Source organism: Rana temporaria, chromosome 10, assembly GCF_905171775.1.
Source record: "Rana temporaria chromosome 10, aRanTem1.1, whole genome shotgun sequence".
NCBI classification, from domain to species: Eukaryota; Metazoa; Chordata; class Amphibia; order Anura; family Ranidae; genus Rana; species Rana temporaria.
In genome coordinates this window covers 4,564,345-4,581,757 of record NC_053498.1, presented here as the reverse complement: position 1 = coordinate 4,581,757, position 17,413 = coordinate 4,564,345, and the positions used below count along the sequence as shown (strand labels likewise).

Genomic DNA, 17,413 nt, shown 5'->3' with positions numbered 1-17,413 from the left:
TGCTCAGTACAAGGATTAGAAGGTATTAAAACCAAAAATGTCATATATTGCAGCTTACCAATCATTAGATGTGGCGGCTACATTTATTTTTGGCTTTTATTCACTCTATTTTCACCTGGTGATCTGTCCAGTAACACCCAATTGGGTCTCAGAACCCACTTCCTGATTGGCTGAGAGGAGAAACAGGAAGAAAAATGGGTGGGCTCATCGTGCAGTGCTCTGCGCCCTGAGCCCATCCCCTTTTTTAAGCCAATTATAGACTCAGGCTTTTATCACATGCTGCGAAAAAAAAAACTTTGAAATACATGCGTCCGGCACCCTGCATATAGATTGGAGGGCGGTGCCCCTGCCCCTTGAAAGGGTGGGCCGCCACTGGTAATACCCCTCCTGTTGTAGAGACAGTCTTGGGATAAGGTCCTCTTTGCCCTATTATTGATGTCATTGGGCCCAATTGTTGAAGTCATTGGGAGGAATTGTGCCCCATCATTTGTGCCATTGGGAGGAATTGTGCCTCATCATTGGTGTCGCCATTGGGTTGAAATGTGCCCCATCGTTGGTGTCATTGGGCCCAATTGTTGGTGTCATTGTAAGGAATTTTGCCCCCTTTACCGGTCTCCACGGGGAAGAATTTAGCCCCTGATAGCAGAGGAAGGAGGCCTAATTGAGACAAGTACACACTATAGAGCAGGGGTCTCCAAACTTTCCTTCAGACTTTAGGGGGGCCAAACTGCCCCATATTTGGTGTCAGTGGGAGGAATTGTGCCCCTTCATTGGTGTCATTGGGCCCAATTGTTGATGTCATTGGGAGGAAATGTGCCTCATCATATTTAGTGCCATTGGGAGGAATTGTACTCCATCATTGGTGTCTATGGGCCCAATCGTTGATGTCAGTGGAAAGAATTGTGCCCCACCATTGGTGTCATTGGGCCCAATCGTTGATGTCAGTGGGAAGAATTGTGCCCCGTCTTTGATGTCATTGGAAGGATTTGGGCCCAACTGTTCGAGTCGCTGGGAAGAATTGTGCCTCATCATTGATGTCATTGGTCCCAATTGTTGGTGTCATCGTAAGGAATTGTGCCCCTTTACTGGTCTCCATGGGGAAGAATTTAGCCCCTGATACCATAGGAAGGAGGCCTAATTGAGACAAGTACACATTGTAGAGCAAGGGTCTACAAACTTTCTAAACAAAGGGCCGGTTTACTGTCCTTCAGACTAGGGGGGGGGGGGGGGCAAACTGTTGCCATTGGGAGTAGAAAAGGTCCCAACATCAGTGGGAAAAACAATGGAATAGTGCCCCATCATTGGTGTCATTTGGAGGAATTGTGCCTCATCATTGGTGTCATTGGGTTGAAATGTGCCCCATCGTTGGTTTCATTGGGAGGAATTGGGCCCAATTGTTGGTGCCAGTGGGAAGAATTGTGCCCCATCACTGATGTCATTGGGCCCAATTGTTGGTGTCATTGTAAGGAATTGTGCCCCCTTTACTGGTCTCCATGGGGAAGAATTTAGCCCCTGATGGCAGAGGAAGGAGACCTAATTACAAGTACACACTATGGGATATGCTTTGTTCATATTTCCTGTCTGAGGTTTACAACCACTTTTAATATAACTAATATCAGTAACAAAATATATGAAGATCGCTACATTTTAGCGAGTTTTTGTGATCGCATTACATTTAGTTAAATGCAGCCAGGGCATTTTTTCCCCATAGAAATAGGTGCAGGTACGACAAATGCCTGAAATCTCACTTTTTGGTGAAGCCGCCCTCAGAATTTATTGTGGCTTTTTATTGCTTTTTTTCCCATTAATGAACGTCATAAAACACTTGGTCCCTAATAATGAAATAATTGCTGCTCAGAACTGCTTACGTCGTCCGGGATGTGTCATTTTTATTGTGCCATTGGCCCGTATTAGAGAACGAGACTCTTTTAGAAAGGAAGGGGAGTTGTATCTTAAATGTAATATATTAGTCTTTTAATTAGTTTTCCCTTTTCTGTTGGAATAACCCCTTTGATCTCTGGCTGTGAAATTGGGATCGTTAATTTTATAAAACACATAGAACAAGTAACAAGACTTCTCCTCCTGAACACAATCGGCACATTTACAAGTTAAAAAGAGAAGATATCTTTGTTTCTGGATGTATCTATTTTATATATAGTATTGTGCTTTTTAAAGAAGAAGTCTCATCAATTTGCAATTCTCCTCCTGCCCTCTAGGGTGCACAATGCAGGTAGCACTTTGATCCTTTTCCTTGGCTGATGAGATAGCGTGGTGGATAGTGTGCCTTCCCCCCCCCCCCCCACCACATTGCAAATATTTCATTCGTTTTGATTGACTGCATCTGCTTCAGCACCAGGCAGTAGCCCGAGACAAGTAGACATGCGGGGGATGGGGGCGTGTCGGCCAGACGACCAGGAGACCCAGCTCGCCTCACCGCCTCTGCAGCAGATTGGCCCCACAACGTTTTTCCCATGTGGCCCCCAGAAATATGGATCTTCGCGTGTTTGGAGGTAGGCTTGGTGGCCCAAAAATATGAGGTGGTTGTGGGGTTTCCATATCTTGTGTTTCTGGTGTCTAGTTTCTCATCCACCCTTTGTGGGACCTTTTCGTGGCCCTATAAGGAGCCTGTTTGGGGACTTCTCCCCCATAGGCCATGAAGCTCCTAAAAAAAAAAAAAAAAAAAAAGTGATTTGAGGTTATCCATATTTTATGTTTCCAGTGCCTAACTTTCATCCTCTGCTTTACCCCCCCCCCCCCCCCATAGGCCAGGAGGCTTTAAAAACAAGGTGATTTTAGGTTGCCGTATTTTATATTTCCAGTGTCTAACTTTCATCCTCTTCTTTACATTTTTGAGGGACCTTCTCATGGCCTCTAACACTCCATTAATACCATTGTTGGGGGTTCCTTCTTTTTTGTGGAACTTCCACGAATTCCCAATCTAGTTTCCTGGCCATAGAAGGAGCCTGTTGGGAGGTAGGCAGGGTGGCCAAAAATTACAAGGTTATGTGTTTCTTTCCATATCTTGTGTTTCTGGTGTGTATTTTCTCATCCACCTTTTGTGGGACCTTTTCTTGGCAGTAACACTTCATAAATACCATTGTTGGGGGGGGGTTGCTTCTTTCGTGCAACTTCCAGGAATTCACAATCCGGTCTCCTGGCCCTATAAGGAGCCTGTTTGGAGGTAGGCTGGGTGGCCAAAAAATATGAGGTGATTGTGGGTTTTTCCATATCTTGTGTTTCTGGTTTCTCATCCACCTGTTGTGGGACCTTTTCCTGGCCCCTATAAGGAACCTGTCTTGACTGGATAGTGATCCATGCACTTTTGCCTGTACTTATGTGAGTACGCTTGAATTTGTTTTATCAATTAAAGGTCTTATGATAATGCTCTAGGCTGAGGCACCTTGTTCTTTTTGCTTCTGCTCATATGTGTTTGTTGCCCCATTGGTCAAATTTCCCTTTGCTTTCTGTCCTAGAGACACAAAAGAAAGGGACAGGAAGTGTTTATGAATTGAGTTGAACACCAGTTGTCACCGGAAGAGATGTCCCCATTGGAATATTTGACCTTCGTCCATAAATTTTGGATTTCCCATCATTTTCTGTTGACGATGGTCAACAGGACAAAATAGAGAGTGAAAGTCTTCCCAGTGGGGACACTGACAGCAATAAACACCTGACAAGGGTTCTAACCAGTGGCGTCACTAGGGGGGGGCAGAGGGGGCCATGGCCCCCCCAACATTATACTGTGCCCCCCAATTAAAAAAAACGGACACTGGGAACGAATGGGACAGGTATGGACTGAGCTGCTGTATTGCTGGCTCCGGCTCAGACTCCTGAGTCTACTCCAGGCCACTGGTTGTTACAGCCCCTCACATCTAGCAACCATTGACGTCAGTGTGTTCATTAGTGCCTCCTTTTAGCATCTCCTATCAGTGCTCATGAATGCCGTCTGCCTTCCAGCACGGCTCTGAGCTGAGAGCCTTTCATGGAACAGCTCAGAGCCCGAGAGCCGGCATTGATAGCTCTCTTTCCCCTACCTCCTCTCTCACACGGAATGATGAGAGAGGAGACACAGCCGATCTGATACCTCTCCCCTCTCCTGTGTGTGCTTCAAGGGAAGTCAAGTGTGAAGCTAAGGAGCTCACACTTCCCGATGTACACACACAGGAGCGAGGAGAGGGAGCAGATCGGCTGTGTCTCCTCTCTCATCATTCCGTGCGAGAGAAAGCTATCAATGCTGGCTCTCGGGCTCTGAGCTGTTCCATGAGACGCTCTCAGCTCAGAGCCGCGCTGGAAGGCAGGCGGCATTCATAAGCACTGATGAGAGACACTAAAATAAGGCACTAATGAACACACTGATACAGGGGGGCGCCAGGTGGGTGCTGTAGCTCCCTGCCTCTGGAACATATTTACTGTAGCCTGGGTGTGCTGCTACCAGTGACACTCCCGCCCCTGTGCGTCCAGAGATCGGCAAACAACTCCATCAAAAAACAACAAAAATAGTGTCTTTAATGAGGAACGGACCTCTTTGGTGTGTCTTGTCCTTCCTCTGCTGCCTCATCCTTATCTTTGACAGGTGCACTTGATCAGTCTATTAGAAAAGTGCATTGGTTCCGGCCCTTGGCGATCTCGACTTACCCGCTGAGCAATTTACGGACATAAGACTGTGATCTCAGAGCAAAAACGCCATATGGTTTGCAGATCGTCCTTAGGGCTCTGGGAAAATGGATGGCACCTGCCAAAATGCCATTCAATTAATAATCAGTTTGCTTATTAGTTTTTTTGGCAGAGTCCTCCTTCCTGACAGAATTTCTGCCGAGTGGAGCTGTTCAGCCATGAAACACCTTAAAGCGTAGATGAACTAAAATTCCAGTTTGGATGAAAAAAAAAAATCCCCTCCTGGCTAGCTAGGTTTTCTTTTTTCTCTCTCTTTAATTTGAAAACTTTGTTATACAGTGGAACCTCGGATTACGAGCATAATCTGTTCCAGGAGAATCCTCGTAATCCAAAGTACTCGCATATCAAAGCGAGTTTCCCCATTGAAGTCAATGGAAACGAAAATAATTTGTTCCGCATTGACTTCAATGTCATGCAATACCGCATGTGGCCAGAGGCGGGGTGGGGGGGGTGATGGAGAGCCTCGGAAACGTCCGAAAAGGCCCGAGGACACTTTGGCAAACCTCGGAAAGACTTCCTCCCCGAGATTTTCCAAAGTCAGCTGTGCATTTCCGAACGGCGCCAATCGGCTCTGCTTGGCTCCGGCGCCCCTCACCTTAGGCTAAAAGCGGTACTGCACACCGCTTTGGCCTGAATCGTGCTCGTTTTGCGAAACCGAGTTACAATTTTTTTTTTAAATATAGTGCTCGTATTGCGAAACGCTCGTTAACCGTGTTACTCGCAATCCAAGGTTCCACTGTATGCCTCTACCTGGCTTTACGTAAAAGTTTAATTTTCCTTGTTTCCTCTCTGACCTAACCTCGCCCACCCCACGAACGCAAATATACCTCAATCCAGCAGCCGCGCTTCCCCTGTTTGTTTACATCAAGCAGTTAAAGTCTTTACCGCCCGGCCATCACCTGCTATTACAGTCCCATGGACTTTTGTTGTCCCGTCTCTGAGTGTCTCTGCCCTTGGGGCACAGCTCTATAGAGGTCTTTGGGGCACCAATGCACAGGCGGAGTCAGCACAGTGAAGACTTCCACCGCTGGATGTAAACAAACATCATGCATCCGTGGAGGGGAAGGGTGGGTTAGATTAGTTCAAGAGAAGGGGGTGTAATGGGAGTCGCTTTTGGGCGCAGGGTGACCAAAAAAAAAAAATGAACACTGAGAATATGTCTTGGATTACTTAAAATGGGACAGGGATATTTATCCACAATATCTCCATAGATTAATATGTTAAACAATTCAAATCTCCTTTGCATAGATGGTCAACAGTCAGCTTGCTCAGCACTATAGTGCTGGAGGTGGCCAATAGACCAGCTGGTTGGAAAGTTTGCTGCAGTGATGGAATCCTCATGTGTCCCCTGTGAAGTCCCGCCCGTGTGGACTTCACAGGGGACACATCCTGGCACAGGGTGACTGAGAAAATATATCTTGGATTACTTAAAATGGGACAGTAATATTTATCCACAATATCTCCCAGGATAGATGTAAAGACTATTCTTGGTTTGTTTGATTCTGAACTCAACATGTTAGTTGAGAGGGCTGATCACATTGGCCTCTGTACAATGTAGGAGACGGGCCGACTCCTGTTGGAGCTCCTGCTATTGTGAGAAGGTGTCCTGGGTTTAAACTTATGATAATGCATAATCTACTGTGTGAAGCTCGGTGACAACAAGTCTGACCTGTAGTGAAATCCTGATTTATCATAACAATGACCAAACTGCTTAAAGGGATTAGTTAATTAGCTCATGTTAATTGGGTTTCTGGTCACAGGTGTATTTTCAGAGTAATATGAGCAGGAGGTTTGATGATCCAAAACATAAAGCAAAATCTACAATGGAATGGTTCACAAATAAACATATCCAGGTGTTAGAATGGCCAAGTCAAAGTCCAGACCTGAATCCAATCGAGAATCTGTGGAAAGAACTGAAAACTGCTGTTCACAAACGCTCTACATCCAACCTCACTGAGCTCGAGCTGTTTTACAAGAAGGAATGGGCAAAAATTTCAGTCTCTCGATGTGCAAAACTGATAGAGACATACCCCAAGCGACTTACAGCTGTAATCGCAGCAGAAGGTGGCGCTACAAAGTATTAACTTAACTTATTAAAAAGACGGCACATCGCCACTAAAAATAGCGACGCTTTACCGCCGGCGCTTCGGTGTGAAAGCGGCCTTAGAGAACCGGGACCAGACCTAAATACCTCCCAGCAGCCAGCATCATGGTGGAAACTGATTACTGGGATCTGCTGGCTCCTGAGAGACACCTGCTGGTGGACACTGGAATTACAACCCTCCGCCCAGGTACCCACGGTGCCACCAGCAGGTTATCCAAGTCATGACGATGTATGATATGCAGTTATATGTTTATTTGAATCTGAAAGAAGCAGATTGCGCATTAAGAATTACTTTACATTCCATTTACATTGGGATTACACCTCTTCAAAAATTTTATTTTTCTATTAAAGAAACTGCAGTGCTGGACATTTATTTATTTATTTTTTGTCCCTATTTGTGTATTTTTATCCTATATATTTAACATGTAGCCTTGTAAACAGGCCTGTAAACAGCTGGAACCCTGCAAGTAATATTAAATATAAATACATAGTAAGTATCCCGATGGAAGGCGCGTAAAGTTTAATGAGGCAAAGCCGCATTGTGTTCCTGTGACATCCTGGCAGGCGGCGGTGGAAAATAAGGCATTTTTTTATTTACTTATTTTTTTTTCATTTTTTTAAATGCGTTCATTCAGAGAATAAAAAAACGATTCAAGCGAACGTCAGCGACTTATCTCCTGGTCATACGTGAAATCAATAGGACCTGTCAGGACGGGAGAAGCGTGACACATGTTTGTGATAAGTATCAATTTTCTTGTCATGGGCTGCCTTTATTACCCCCCGTCCCCCGTTCTCGGATAAATAGTCCGCCTATTTTCACAGCGCGGAGCTGATTAGCAGCCGCCGTTTTTTTCTTTTATTCGCTCTGTGTGACGCCAATACACTCATTTGGATATGATGCGGCGCGACCTGCGAACAGACAGTGTTTTTTTTTTTTATCTTTGGAGGGGCCGACGACGGAGACCAACAGAGCGTGCGTGTCAATTAATGTGTTCTGCAACATGGTGGCCGCGGCGTTCCAGAAGTTTTATCGAAAGTTCGTCCCCATCCAAAACTTTTGATACATTTTTATTGGGAAAACTTTTTTTTAATAGATTAGGAAAGCGATGGAACCGTTTCCATGTTTTTTTTGGGGGGGCAGCAAATAATTTACCCCCCCCCCCCGGTTGGTTGGCAGCACCTCCCACCCTGGCACTTACCACATCAGTGGGCGACAGGCAGCGGCCGGGTTGCGGGCTCCTACTCGTGGGCGGGTTGCAGGCTCCTACAGGCAGCCGGGTTGAGGGCTCCTCTGGTCAGGTTGCAAGCTCCTACGGGCGGTCGGGTTGAGGGCTCCTATGGGAGGGTTGCAGGCTCTACGGGAAGCCGGGTTGAAGGCTCCTATGGACGGGTTGCAGGCTCCTATGGGCGGCCGGGTTAAGGGCTCCTATGGGCGGGTTAAGGGCTCCTACAGGCGACCGGGTTGAGGGCTCCTATGGTCAGGTTGCAAGCTCCTACAGGCGACCGGGTTGAGGGCTCCTATGGTCAGGTTGCAAGCTCCTACGGGCGACCAGGTTGGGGGCTCCTATGGATGGGTTGCAGGCTTCTATGGGCTGCCTGGTTGAGGGCTCCTATGGACGGGTTGCAGGCTCCTACAGGCGACCGAGTTGAGGGCTCCTATGGTCAGGTTGCAAGCTCCTACGGGCGGTCGGGTTGAGGGCTCCTATGGGAGGGTTGCAGGCTCTACGGGCAGCCGGGTTGAGGGCTCCTATGGACAGGTTGCAGGCTCCTATGGGCGGCCAGGTTGAGGGCTCCTATGGGCGGGTTGCAGGCTCTACGGGCAGCCGGGTTGAGGGCTCCTATGGACAGGTTGCAGGCTCCTATGGGCGGGTTGCAGGCTCCTATGGGGGGCCAGGTTGAGGGCTCCTATGGGCGGGTTGCAGGCTCTATGGGCAGCCGGGTTGAGGGCTCCTATGGACAGGTTGCAGACTCCTATGGGCGGCCAGGTAGAGGGCTCCTATGGGCGGGTTGCAGGCTATATGGGCAGCCGGGTTGAGGGCTCCTATGGACAGGTTGCAGGCTCCTATGGGCGGCCGAGTTGAGGGCTCCTATGGTCAGGTTGCAAGCTTCTACGAGCGACCGGGTTGAGGGCTCCTATGGGCAGGTTGCAGGCTCTACGGGCAGCCGGGTTGAGGGCTCCTATGGACGGGTTGCAGGCTCCTATGGGTGGCCGGGTTGAGGGCTCCTATGGGCGGGTTGCAGGCTCCTACGGGAGGCCGTGTTGAGGGCTCATATGGGCGGCGGTGAAGCTTCTGGTGCTTCAAAGAAAAAACAGCCCATCCGCATACGCCGGTGTCCTGAAAGGGGCCGGACGCATTAATAGGGGAGGTCTTGATGGATGGGGGCGGTACCTTTAATGAACGGGGCGCCCCTGTTAAAGGAGAGCCAGGACCGGGGCTTTGTTTGACTCTCAGCTATGGTAACTTGGAAGTGAGTGATGACCTGACCCCCGATCTCTCCATAAAGAGTACCTGTCACTGCCTATTGCTGCCACAAGGGATGTTTACATTCCTTGTGACAGCAATAAAAGTGATAAAAATATATATATATTTTTTTTTTTTGGGGGGGTGCAAAAAAATACCAAAAGGTGCCAGAAAAAAAAGGGCTGGCCTAGAAGTGGTTAAAGGTAGAACTTTCCCTTAAGCCAGCCACATTTGGCAGCTCCGTAGGCCTTGGAAAAGAAGTGGCTGGCCTCCCGTCAGGTGGGGGGCGAGCACCAAGCCGAAGACGTTCTTTATTCGTTTGCCAAGCGGCAGCTTCTTATTGTCACTAACAGTAAAGAGAAGGAAAAAAGTATAAAAGCCTGGTTTCCCCCGTAACTGTTTTTCTCTCGTCTCTCGTTGAGCTTTGTGACCCGTTGTCAAGCTGGATCATTCTGCTTCACTGAGCGCCCATCGAGAACCCGGCAGGCCGCAAGTCGCCGAGCACGTCGACGCGAAACAGACGTGTCAGAGGCCAAGTCTGCTTTAAACAAAACAGCCTGTGCTCCAAATAACCGCACTCTTTAGAGCTTTATAAAGCTCCGGGATGCTCGAGGGTCAAGCACTGCCGTGTAGAATGTGGCCCAACCACACTAGACTTCCTTCCCTTCAATATATCGTGACTGGGGCTTCCACATGGAGCTATGGAGCGAACTTCATAAAACAATTTGTATCAAGTCAAAGTTATCGATCAATACATTGGGGGGGACTTAATGATTGGCTCCACCCTTAATAGCATCATGGGCCCCTGGGCAAAGTAATGCTCTGGGGGGCCCCCTACAATGATGACAGTGCAGGTAAACAGACATCAAGTAGGTAGGAGGCAAACTGCCTCCCCTGTGTATCTATTACTCTCAGTGCCATCATGGGGGCCCCCAATTTTGGGCAGCGTGGGTTCAAGGACCAGCTGCTTTGGGGAAAAAACAGCACCCCCCATGCAGCTGGGGCCCCTGTGTAGTGCTGTCTCATTAAGACAGCCCTGGCTCCACTGCAGATTGTGTAGGTTTGCCCACTTACATAGAAATGAAGGCCCAGATTCACAATGGACTTACGACAGCGTATATCCAGATACGCCGTCGTAAGTCTGAATGTGAGGCGTCGTATCTCGGCGCCTGATTCAAAGAATCGGATACGCCAGAATTTGTCTAAGATACGACTGACGCAAGTCTCCTACGCCGTCGTATCTTGGGGGTGCATATTTACGCTGGCCGCTAGCGGCGCTTTCGTATATTTCCGCGTTGAATATGCAAATGAGCTAGATACGCCGATTCACGAACGTACGTGCGCCCGGCGTATCAAGATACGTCGTTTACGTATGGCGTCGGACTGGCGTAAAGTTACCCCTCATAAAGCAGGGGTAAGTCATGTTAGGTATGGACGTCGGAAACGTCCGAACAGCGTCGTATTTTACGTCGTTTGCGTAAGTCGTCCGTGAATGGGGCTGGGCCTAGGTTACGTTCACGTCGACTAAGTATTGAGCGGGCGTAATTTACTTTGAAAATTCGACGTGATACTGAGCATGCACGCGCATGCGCCGTTCGTTAAGGGCGTCATTTAGGTGGGGTCACGAATCATTTACATACAACACGCCCCCTACCAGCCTAGTGTGAATTAGGCGGGCTTACGCCGGCCCATTTACGCTACGCCGCCGTAACTTGGAGCGCAAGTTCTTTCTGAATACAGGACATGGCGCTCTAAGTTACGGCGGCGTAGTGTATCTGAGATACGCTACACCTGCCTAAAGATAGAATCTGGCCCTATGTATACAGTATATATATATATATATATATATATATATCGGACATTAAAGTTGATGTTTTTGCATATTATTGGGTACAGCGTGTCCTCGGCCCCCGCGTTGTCCGATGAAGGGCCGGATTGGGATGGGGGGATAGGGGGGGGGAGCTGTGGAGTTTAATACTTACATTATCTTCTCCCGGCCTGGCGGTCGTGATCGTGGTGTCGGCTCCGGCGCCGTAACACAATTACTTACCCTTCTGAGGAGCTGTCAGTGTCGGTAAACTCAAGCGGCTAAACTGCATTACCCGGCAATCCGCTTGATCCCGTGAAGTTATTAATAGTTTATTGATTTTGCCCTATTGCTGCTGAAAGGTGTCTCCATCCTGCGCCGCTGTTATCTGAATCCCTGACTGGTGACGGCTCGCCGCGTCCTGATCAATACTCCTCCAGTGCTGAAGTGAACGCGCGGGCCCGGCGCTCTTAATCCACTCTAGAAGGGGGGGGGCCCTGACACCGGGGGGGCACAGAGCAAGAACAACTTCATCTCGGAGAGTCGGGAACTTCGGCCGCATCGGATGGATGGAAAGGAATGGGGGACATCTGATCTGGCCTATATGATCGGGAGGGGGGGTAAAAAAGTAATCTGTCACAGATAAAGGAGAAAACTGTATTCCCAAGTTCGCTCGACGCGTTTCTGTACCGGGGCCCCCCAACCTGGAAGTAATATTTGGCTGGTAGTGCAAAGGCAGAGCAGGGGTGAAAGGGGAGCACTAGGATGAATAAAAAGAACCCGTGCCTCCTCATATCCGTCTCCCTATCAGAGTCCCCCTTTATATCGATGGCCCCATCAGAGTCCCCCCCTTACATCAACTGTCCCCATCAGACTGGCTCATCCTTATAAATGAATAAGTTGACCCCCATCAGTGTCCCCCCAAGGTCACATCAAGGTCCCCATCAGAGCCCACCCTACATCAAGGTCCCCATAAGAGCCCCCCTTACATCAGGGTGCCCATCAGAGCCCCCCTTACATCAGGGTCCCCATTAGAGCCCCCCTTACATCAGGGTCCCCATCAGTGTCTCTCCTTACATCAAGGTCCCCATCAGAGCCCCCCTTACATCAGGGTCCCCATCAGAGTCCCCCCTTACATTAGGGTCCCCATCAAAGCCCCCTTACATCCTGGTTCCCATTAGAGCCCCCTTTACATCAAGGTCCCCTTAAGAGCCCCCCTCACATCAAGGTCCCCATCAGAGCCCCCTTACATCAGGGTCCCTAGCAACTCCCCCCTTACATAAAGGTCCCCATCAGAGCCCCCCTTACATCAAGGTCCTCATCAAAGCCCCCCCTTACATCAGGGTTCCCATTAGAGCCCCCCTTACATCAGGGTCCCCCTTACATCAGGGTCCCCATCAGAGCCCCCCTTACATCAGGGTCCCCATCAGAGCCCCCCTTACATCAGGGTCCCCATCAGAGCCCCCCTTACATCAGGGTCCCCATACATCGACCCTAATACTTGGGAACCCCTCATAATGGGGCACAGCGGGTGTACAGACCCAGGAACTCAGCACAGGGATGGTGGGAACCCCTCATAATGGGCACAGCGGGTGTACAGACCCGGGAACTCAGTAACCTTTGTTCCTGAGTGTGGCCATTGCTCCTCGGCCATCAGCCAGCATGGTGCCTCCATAGTTTGTGAGGGTATCATGCACAGGTGTCAGCTGTTCTCCTCCTCGTGCCTAATGATTGGTTTCGCTCGTCATATCAGCACAACGTACCGCTTTATAATTGGCGCAGAGTTGTTCGTTACGCATCATTAGCGATAACCAGCCTCGTGAAACGTGCGGCGGACGGTAAATCACGTCTCCCGCGTTCCTCCAGCCTGACGGAAGTATAAATGGCGCCGTGAATTATTAAGTCGCCTCTAAATAATAAATCGCATATAAAGAATATATTTCAGTGTAGAGAGAAAAAAAACTTCCAACACGACCCGAAGCAAATCCTGAGAAATGAACTCCAGTCCCGTTTTTACTTATTTATAGCCCTGAAAAATTTCTCTGGTGTCTCCGCAAAGGGAAGAGGGGCATCCCAGGCTAGAGAGGGAGGGGCCTGGTACAAGCCTTGGGGCGTGGCACACACCCCCCACAACCTGACCCATGCATACCAGAATATGATTGGCTAGCAGGCTGCATTCATAACTCTGCACTTACAAGTTGAACATGCATGTGATAACACGCTCTGTATTTGTATCGGTAAGCTGTGACATCATCACTGTGCTGTACATAGCCTGTGCGGAGAGCAGAGTTGTGGGAGGGGCACAGCAGGCTCCACCCACTCCTGGAAGGGAGTGGAAACCAGACCAGTCACATTGCAGAAGGAGAGAGCAGAGCTGTGGGAGGGGCCAGAAGGCTCCACCCACTACAGAAAAGTACAGGAAAGGGGGCGGAGACCAGACCACTCTACCTATACAAGGAGAGAGGAGGGGGCCCAGGAGGCTCCACCCACTACAGAAAAGTACATGAAGGGGACGGAGACCAGGCCACGCTCCCTGTACAAGGAGAGAGGAGGGGGCCCAGCAGGCTCCATCCACTACAGAAAATTACAGGAAGGGGGCGGAGACCAGAGCAATCTCCCTGTACAAGGAGAGAGGAGGGGGCCCAGCAGGCTCCACCTACTACAGAATAGTACAGGAAGGGGATGAAGACCAGATCACTCTACCAGTACAAGGAGAGAGCAGGGGGTCCATCAGGCTCCACCCACAACAGAAACGTACAGAAAGGGGATGGAGACTAGGCCTCTCTCCCTGCACAAGGAGAGAGAGCAGAGCTGTGGGAGGGGACCAACAGGCTCCACTCACGACAGGCTGTCAGCAGCTGGAGGGGGCGGCGACCAGACCACTCTCCCTGCACAAGGAGAGAGAGCAGAGCTGTGGGAGGGGACCAACAGGCTCTACCCATGACAGGCTGTCAGCAGCTGGAGGGGGTGGCGACCAGACCACTCTCCTTGCACAAGGAGGGAGAGCAGAGCTGTGGGAGGGGCCCAGCAGACTCCACCCACTACAGAAAAGTAAAGGAAGGGGGTGCAGACCAGACCAATCTCCCTGCACAAGGAGAGAGAGCAGTGCTGTGGGAGGAGCTCAGCAGGCTCCACCCACTACAGAAAAGTACAGGAAGGGGGCAGAGACCAGAGCACTCTCCTTGTGCTGTAGTATATTTAAGGGGGGTGAGAAAACAAGATATCCAAGGCCCCCCTCCCCCCGGTCGGTTGGTCAGTCAAAAGACCCACCGCCCCCCTCCCCGTTGCTCGCTCGTCCCCCTAGTAGCCCCCGCACTTACCCCATCTAGGTCGTGGTGAGCTTTGGCTCCTTCCTGCATTTCCTCCTTCTCTGCAGCTTCACCCTGCGTCTCTGGCTTCACGGCACCTTCCTCCTCTGTGGCTTCCCTCAGCAGCCAATACGATCACTTCTCCTCTTGGCCAATTGGGCTTCTTGATTGGCCGGGAGGAGAATCAGGAAGACAATAGTGAATATTAATTTGCTTTTGTCACACAAGCGGGTGGGCTTGAGGCGCAGCTCTCTACGCCCCGAGCCCACCCATTTTTTTTTAGACAATTAGAGCTTCAGGCTCTAATCATGTGCTTTAAAAAAAAAACAACCCCATTGGAATCCATGCGTCCGGCGCCCCGAATGTGGATTAGGAAATGGCTACAAAAAAGGGGTGCAGGGGATCCGCAGCACTGAGATATAACAAGAAGGGAAAGCAAAAACGTTGTAAAAATTGGAATAAGTATATAGTATAAATCCAATATTTGTGATGCGTACAGCGGCCTGCCAGTGATTTGCTCTTGAAGTTGGCCGGATGGGACTCGGTTTGGTTTAATTATGATACTTTCCCTCTCTTGCCTTACATTGATATCTATAAAGAGATTTTTGACTATTATCTAAATAGCTTTATGTTCTCCAGCTATAATGTCCTCTGCAGGCTGTGCGATGTGCGACTCTGATACATAATATTACCGTAGCAATCTAACCACACCGGGCCCCGCAATCTAAACCACGCACTTCCCACTAATCTGATATTTTTATTCCCAACAAATGAATGCAATTTTGATGCCGAGCCTCCCGGGAAATGCGTTTTGATAGCCGGGACTTTGTGTGTGTGTGCGTCTCAGCTATTTACAGAAAGGGGAGATTTGTAGACAAGACCGGATTTAAAAAAATATATATATATCCGTTTTTAAAATGTATTATTTATTGTATATCATAGGCATGCGCACAGGGTGTGCCAGGTGTGCCTAGGCACACCCTAATCACCCTGTGCAGCACAGATTCTCCCCCACCTTGTCCCTACTCTCCTCTCCTGCCCCTTATTGCTGTGGGGATGTTTACCGGCCCCTTCCCTTTCTAAATGAACATCGTGAGCAGGGGCGTCGGAAGGGGGGGGGCTAGGGGGAGCCCAGAGTCTCATGATTGCAGGGTCTTCATTGTTAGCCACAAGAGAGCGGCAAGCACCCCCGGGACCGATCTGATCCCATCATAGGCACTGCAGGCTCCAGAAGATGGGATCTAGAATGCTGCCGCTGTGCCACATCCCCGTTTGGCACTCAGGCGGGCGGCTCTCCTCTCCTCCCCTCCTCTCCTCTCCTCCCCTCCTCAGCTCTCCTCCCCTCCAGGCTCCTCGGCTCTCCTCCCCTCCTTGGCTCTCCTCGCCTCCTCAGCTCTCCTCCTGTCCAGGCTCCTCTGCTCTCTTCCCGTCCAGGCTCCTCGGCTCTCCTCTCGTCCAGGCTCCTTGGCTCTCCTCCAGTCCAGGCTCCTTGGCTCTCCTCCCGTCCAGGCTCCTCGGCTCTCCTCCCGTCCAGGCTCCTCGGCTCTCCTCCCGTCCAGGCTCCTCGGCTCTCCTCCCGTCCAGGCTCCTCGGCTCTCCTCCCGTCCAGGCTCCTCGACTCTCCTCCCGTCCAGGCTCCTCGGCTCTCCTCCCATCCAGGCTCCTCGGCTCTCCTCCCGTCCAGGCTCCTCGGCTCTCCTCCCGTCCAGGCTCCTCGACTCTCCCCCCGTCCAGGCTCTGCAGAGGTGATCAAATACCACCAAAAGAAATCTCTATTTGTGTGAGAAAGGGGACGTCAATTTTGTTTGGGAGCCACGTCGCACGACCGCGCAATTGTCAGTTAAAGCGACGCAGTGCCGAATTCGCAAAAAAGTGTCAAGTGCTTAACAGAACCCTTCGCTGGAACCCTCAAAAGCCAATCCTTTGGAGGGGGGGGGGGCGGGGGTCACCTACTACGGCCTTAAAGTGTATCTTGATTGAGCCACACCATTCCACTAAGTAGAGATTTTCATTGCCGTTGAGCGGAAGCCCCCCGTTGACACGGACGCGCGTGAAACGCTTTCAAAATAAAATAATTATGGAATTAAAACCCGTTATCGTTTGCGGTGTCAGGAACGTGAAAATCAAAAGTAATTACATGTTTGTTCGATGTTAAGCTCTGTTTTTTTCTTCTTTTTTTCAATGTTATTTTTTAATTGGTGGATTTGTTATTCCAAGACCGCCAGTGCTTGTCTGGGCAGAACATCAACGCAACTCGACGTTCAATTTTCTGGTGCTTTTGGAATAATCTGATATTTCTGTAGCAACTTTCCCCTTATTTGCCTTAAACCTCATTACACTTCAAGGAAAGTTTGCGCAGGCGTCGGCAGATGAAACGATCGTTTTCACAGTTCATAAAACCCGCCTGGTGCTTTTCTCCATTACAGTGGCCACTATCTTCCTAATAAAACCCGTTTTCTTTTATAGTTATTGGATCTCGGCTGGGATTGTTCTGTGTACATTGGATGGCTCCGCTTGGGTGAGGTAATTAACCCGTTTTCATTTTGCCTTTGTTCCGCCAGGCTGCCGGAGGTGCGCATCTCAGACAACGGACCCTACGAGTGCCACGTCGGGATCTACGACCGGGCCACCCGGGAGAAAGTGGTCCTGGCATCGGACAATGTGTTCCTCAACGTCATGTGTGAGTACCAAGCGTAATACTTTTTCATTATATAAGTTATATCAAGCAAAGCCGACATCATGTTTTTTTCCCATTTGGAAACAAAATGTAATTTTTTTTTTTTTTACATTTCCTTAAAAATATTTCCAATTTTTCGAAAAATTGTCATTCGAAGTCTCCACTTCAAAGCTGGTTCCAGGTTATAGGGAGATGATGTGAACTGTAAAATAAGGAACCTTGAGGTTATACCCTATTCATTTTGGTGCCGTGACTCGGATTTGAGGTTGCTGCACCAAAATATTGTTATATTCAATAGTTTGTTGTCTTATTGGTTGATTTAAACCGTGTCTTCCAGAAAACGTGCAATCCCTCAAATTATATCTAAAGCCAAATGCTAAT

The 17,413-nt window shown here is 49.5% G+C and overlaps 1 protein-coding gene across 2 annotated transcripts in view; it reads left to right on the top strand.

Moving 5' to 3' along the window:
• Positions 1 to 17,413, top strand: part of IGSF21 (immunoglobin superfamily member 21) — a 465,054-nt gene that overhangs the window by 222,199 nt on the left and 225,442 nt on the right. For both annotated transcript variants that reach the window (XM_040327056.1, XM_040327055.1), the window contains exon 4: positions 16,917 to 17,035. In XM_040327056.1, the coding sequence (XP_040182990.1) occupies positions 16,917 to 17,035 (119 nt within the window). The remainder of the gene's footprint in view (positions 1 to 16,916; positions 17,036 to 17,413) is intronic.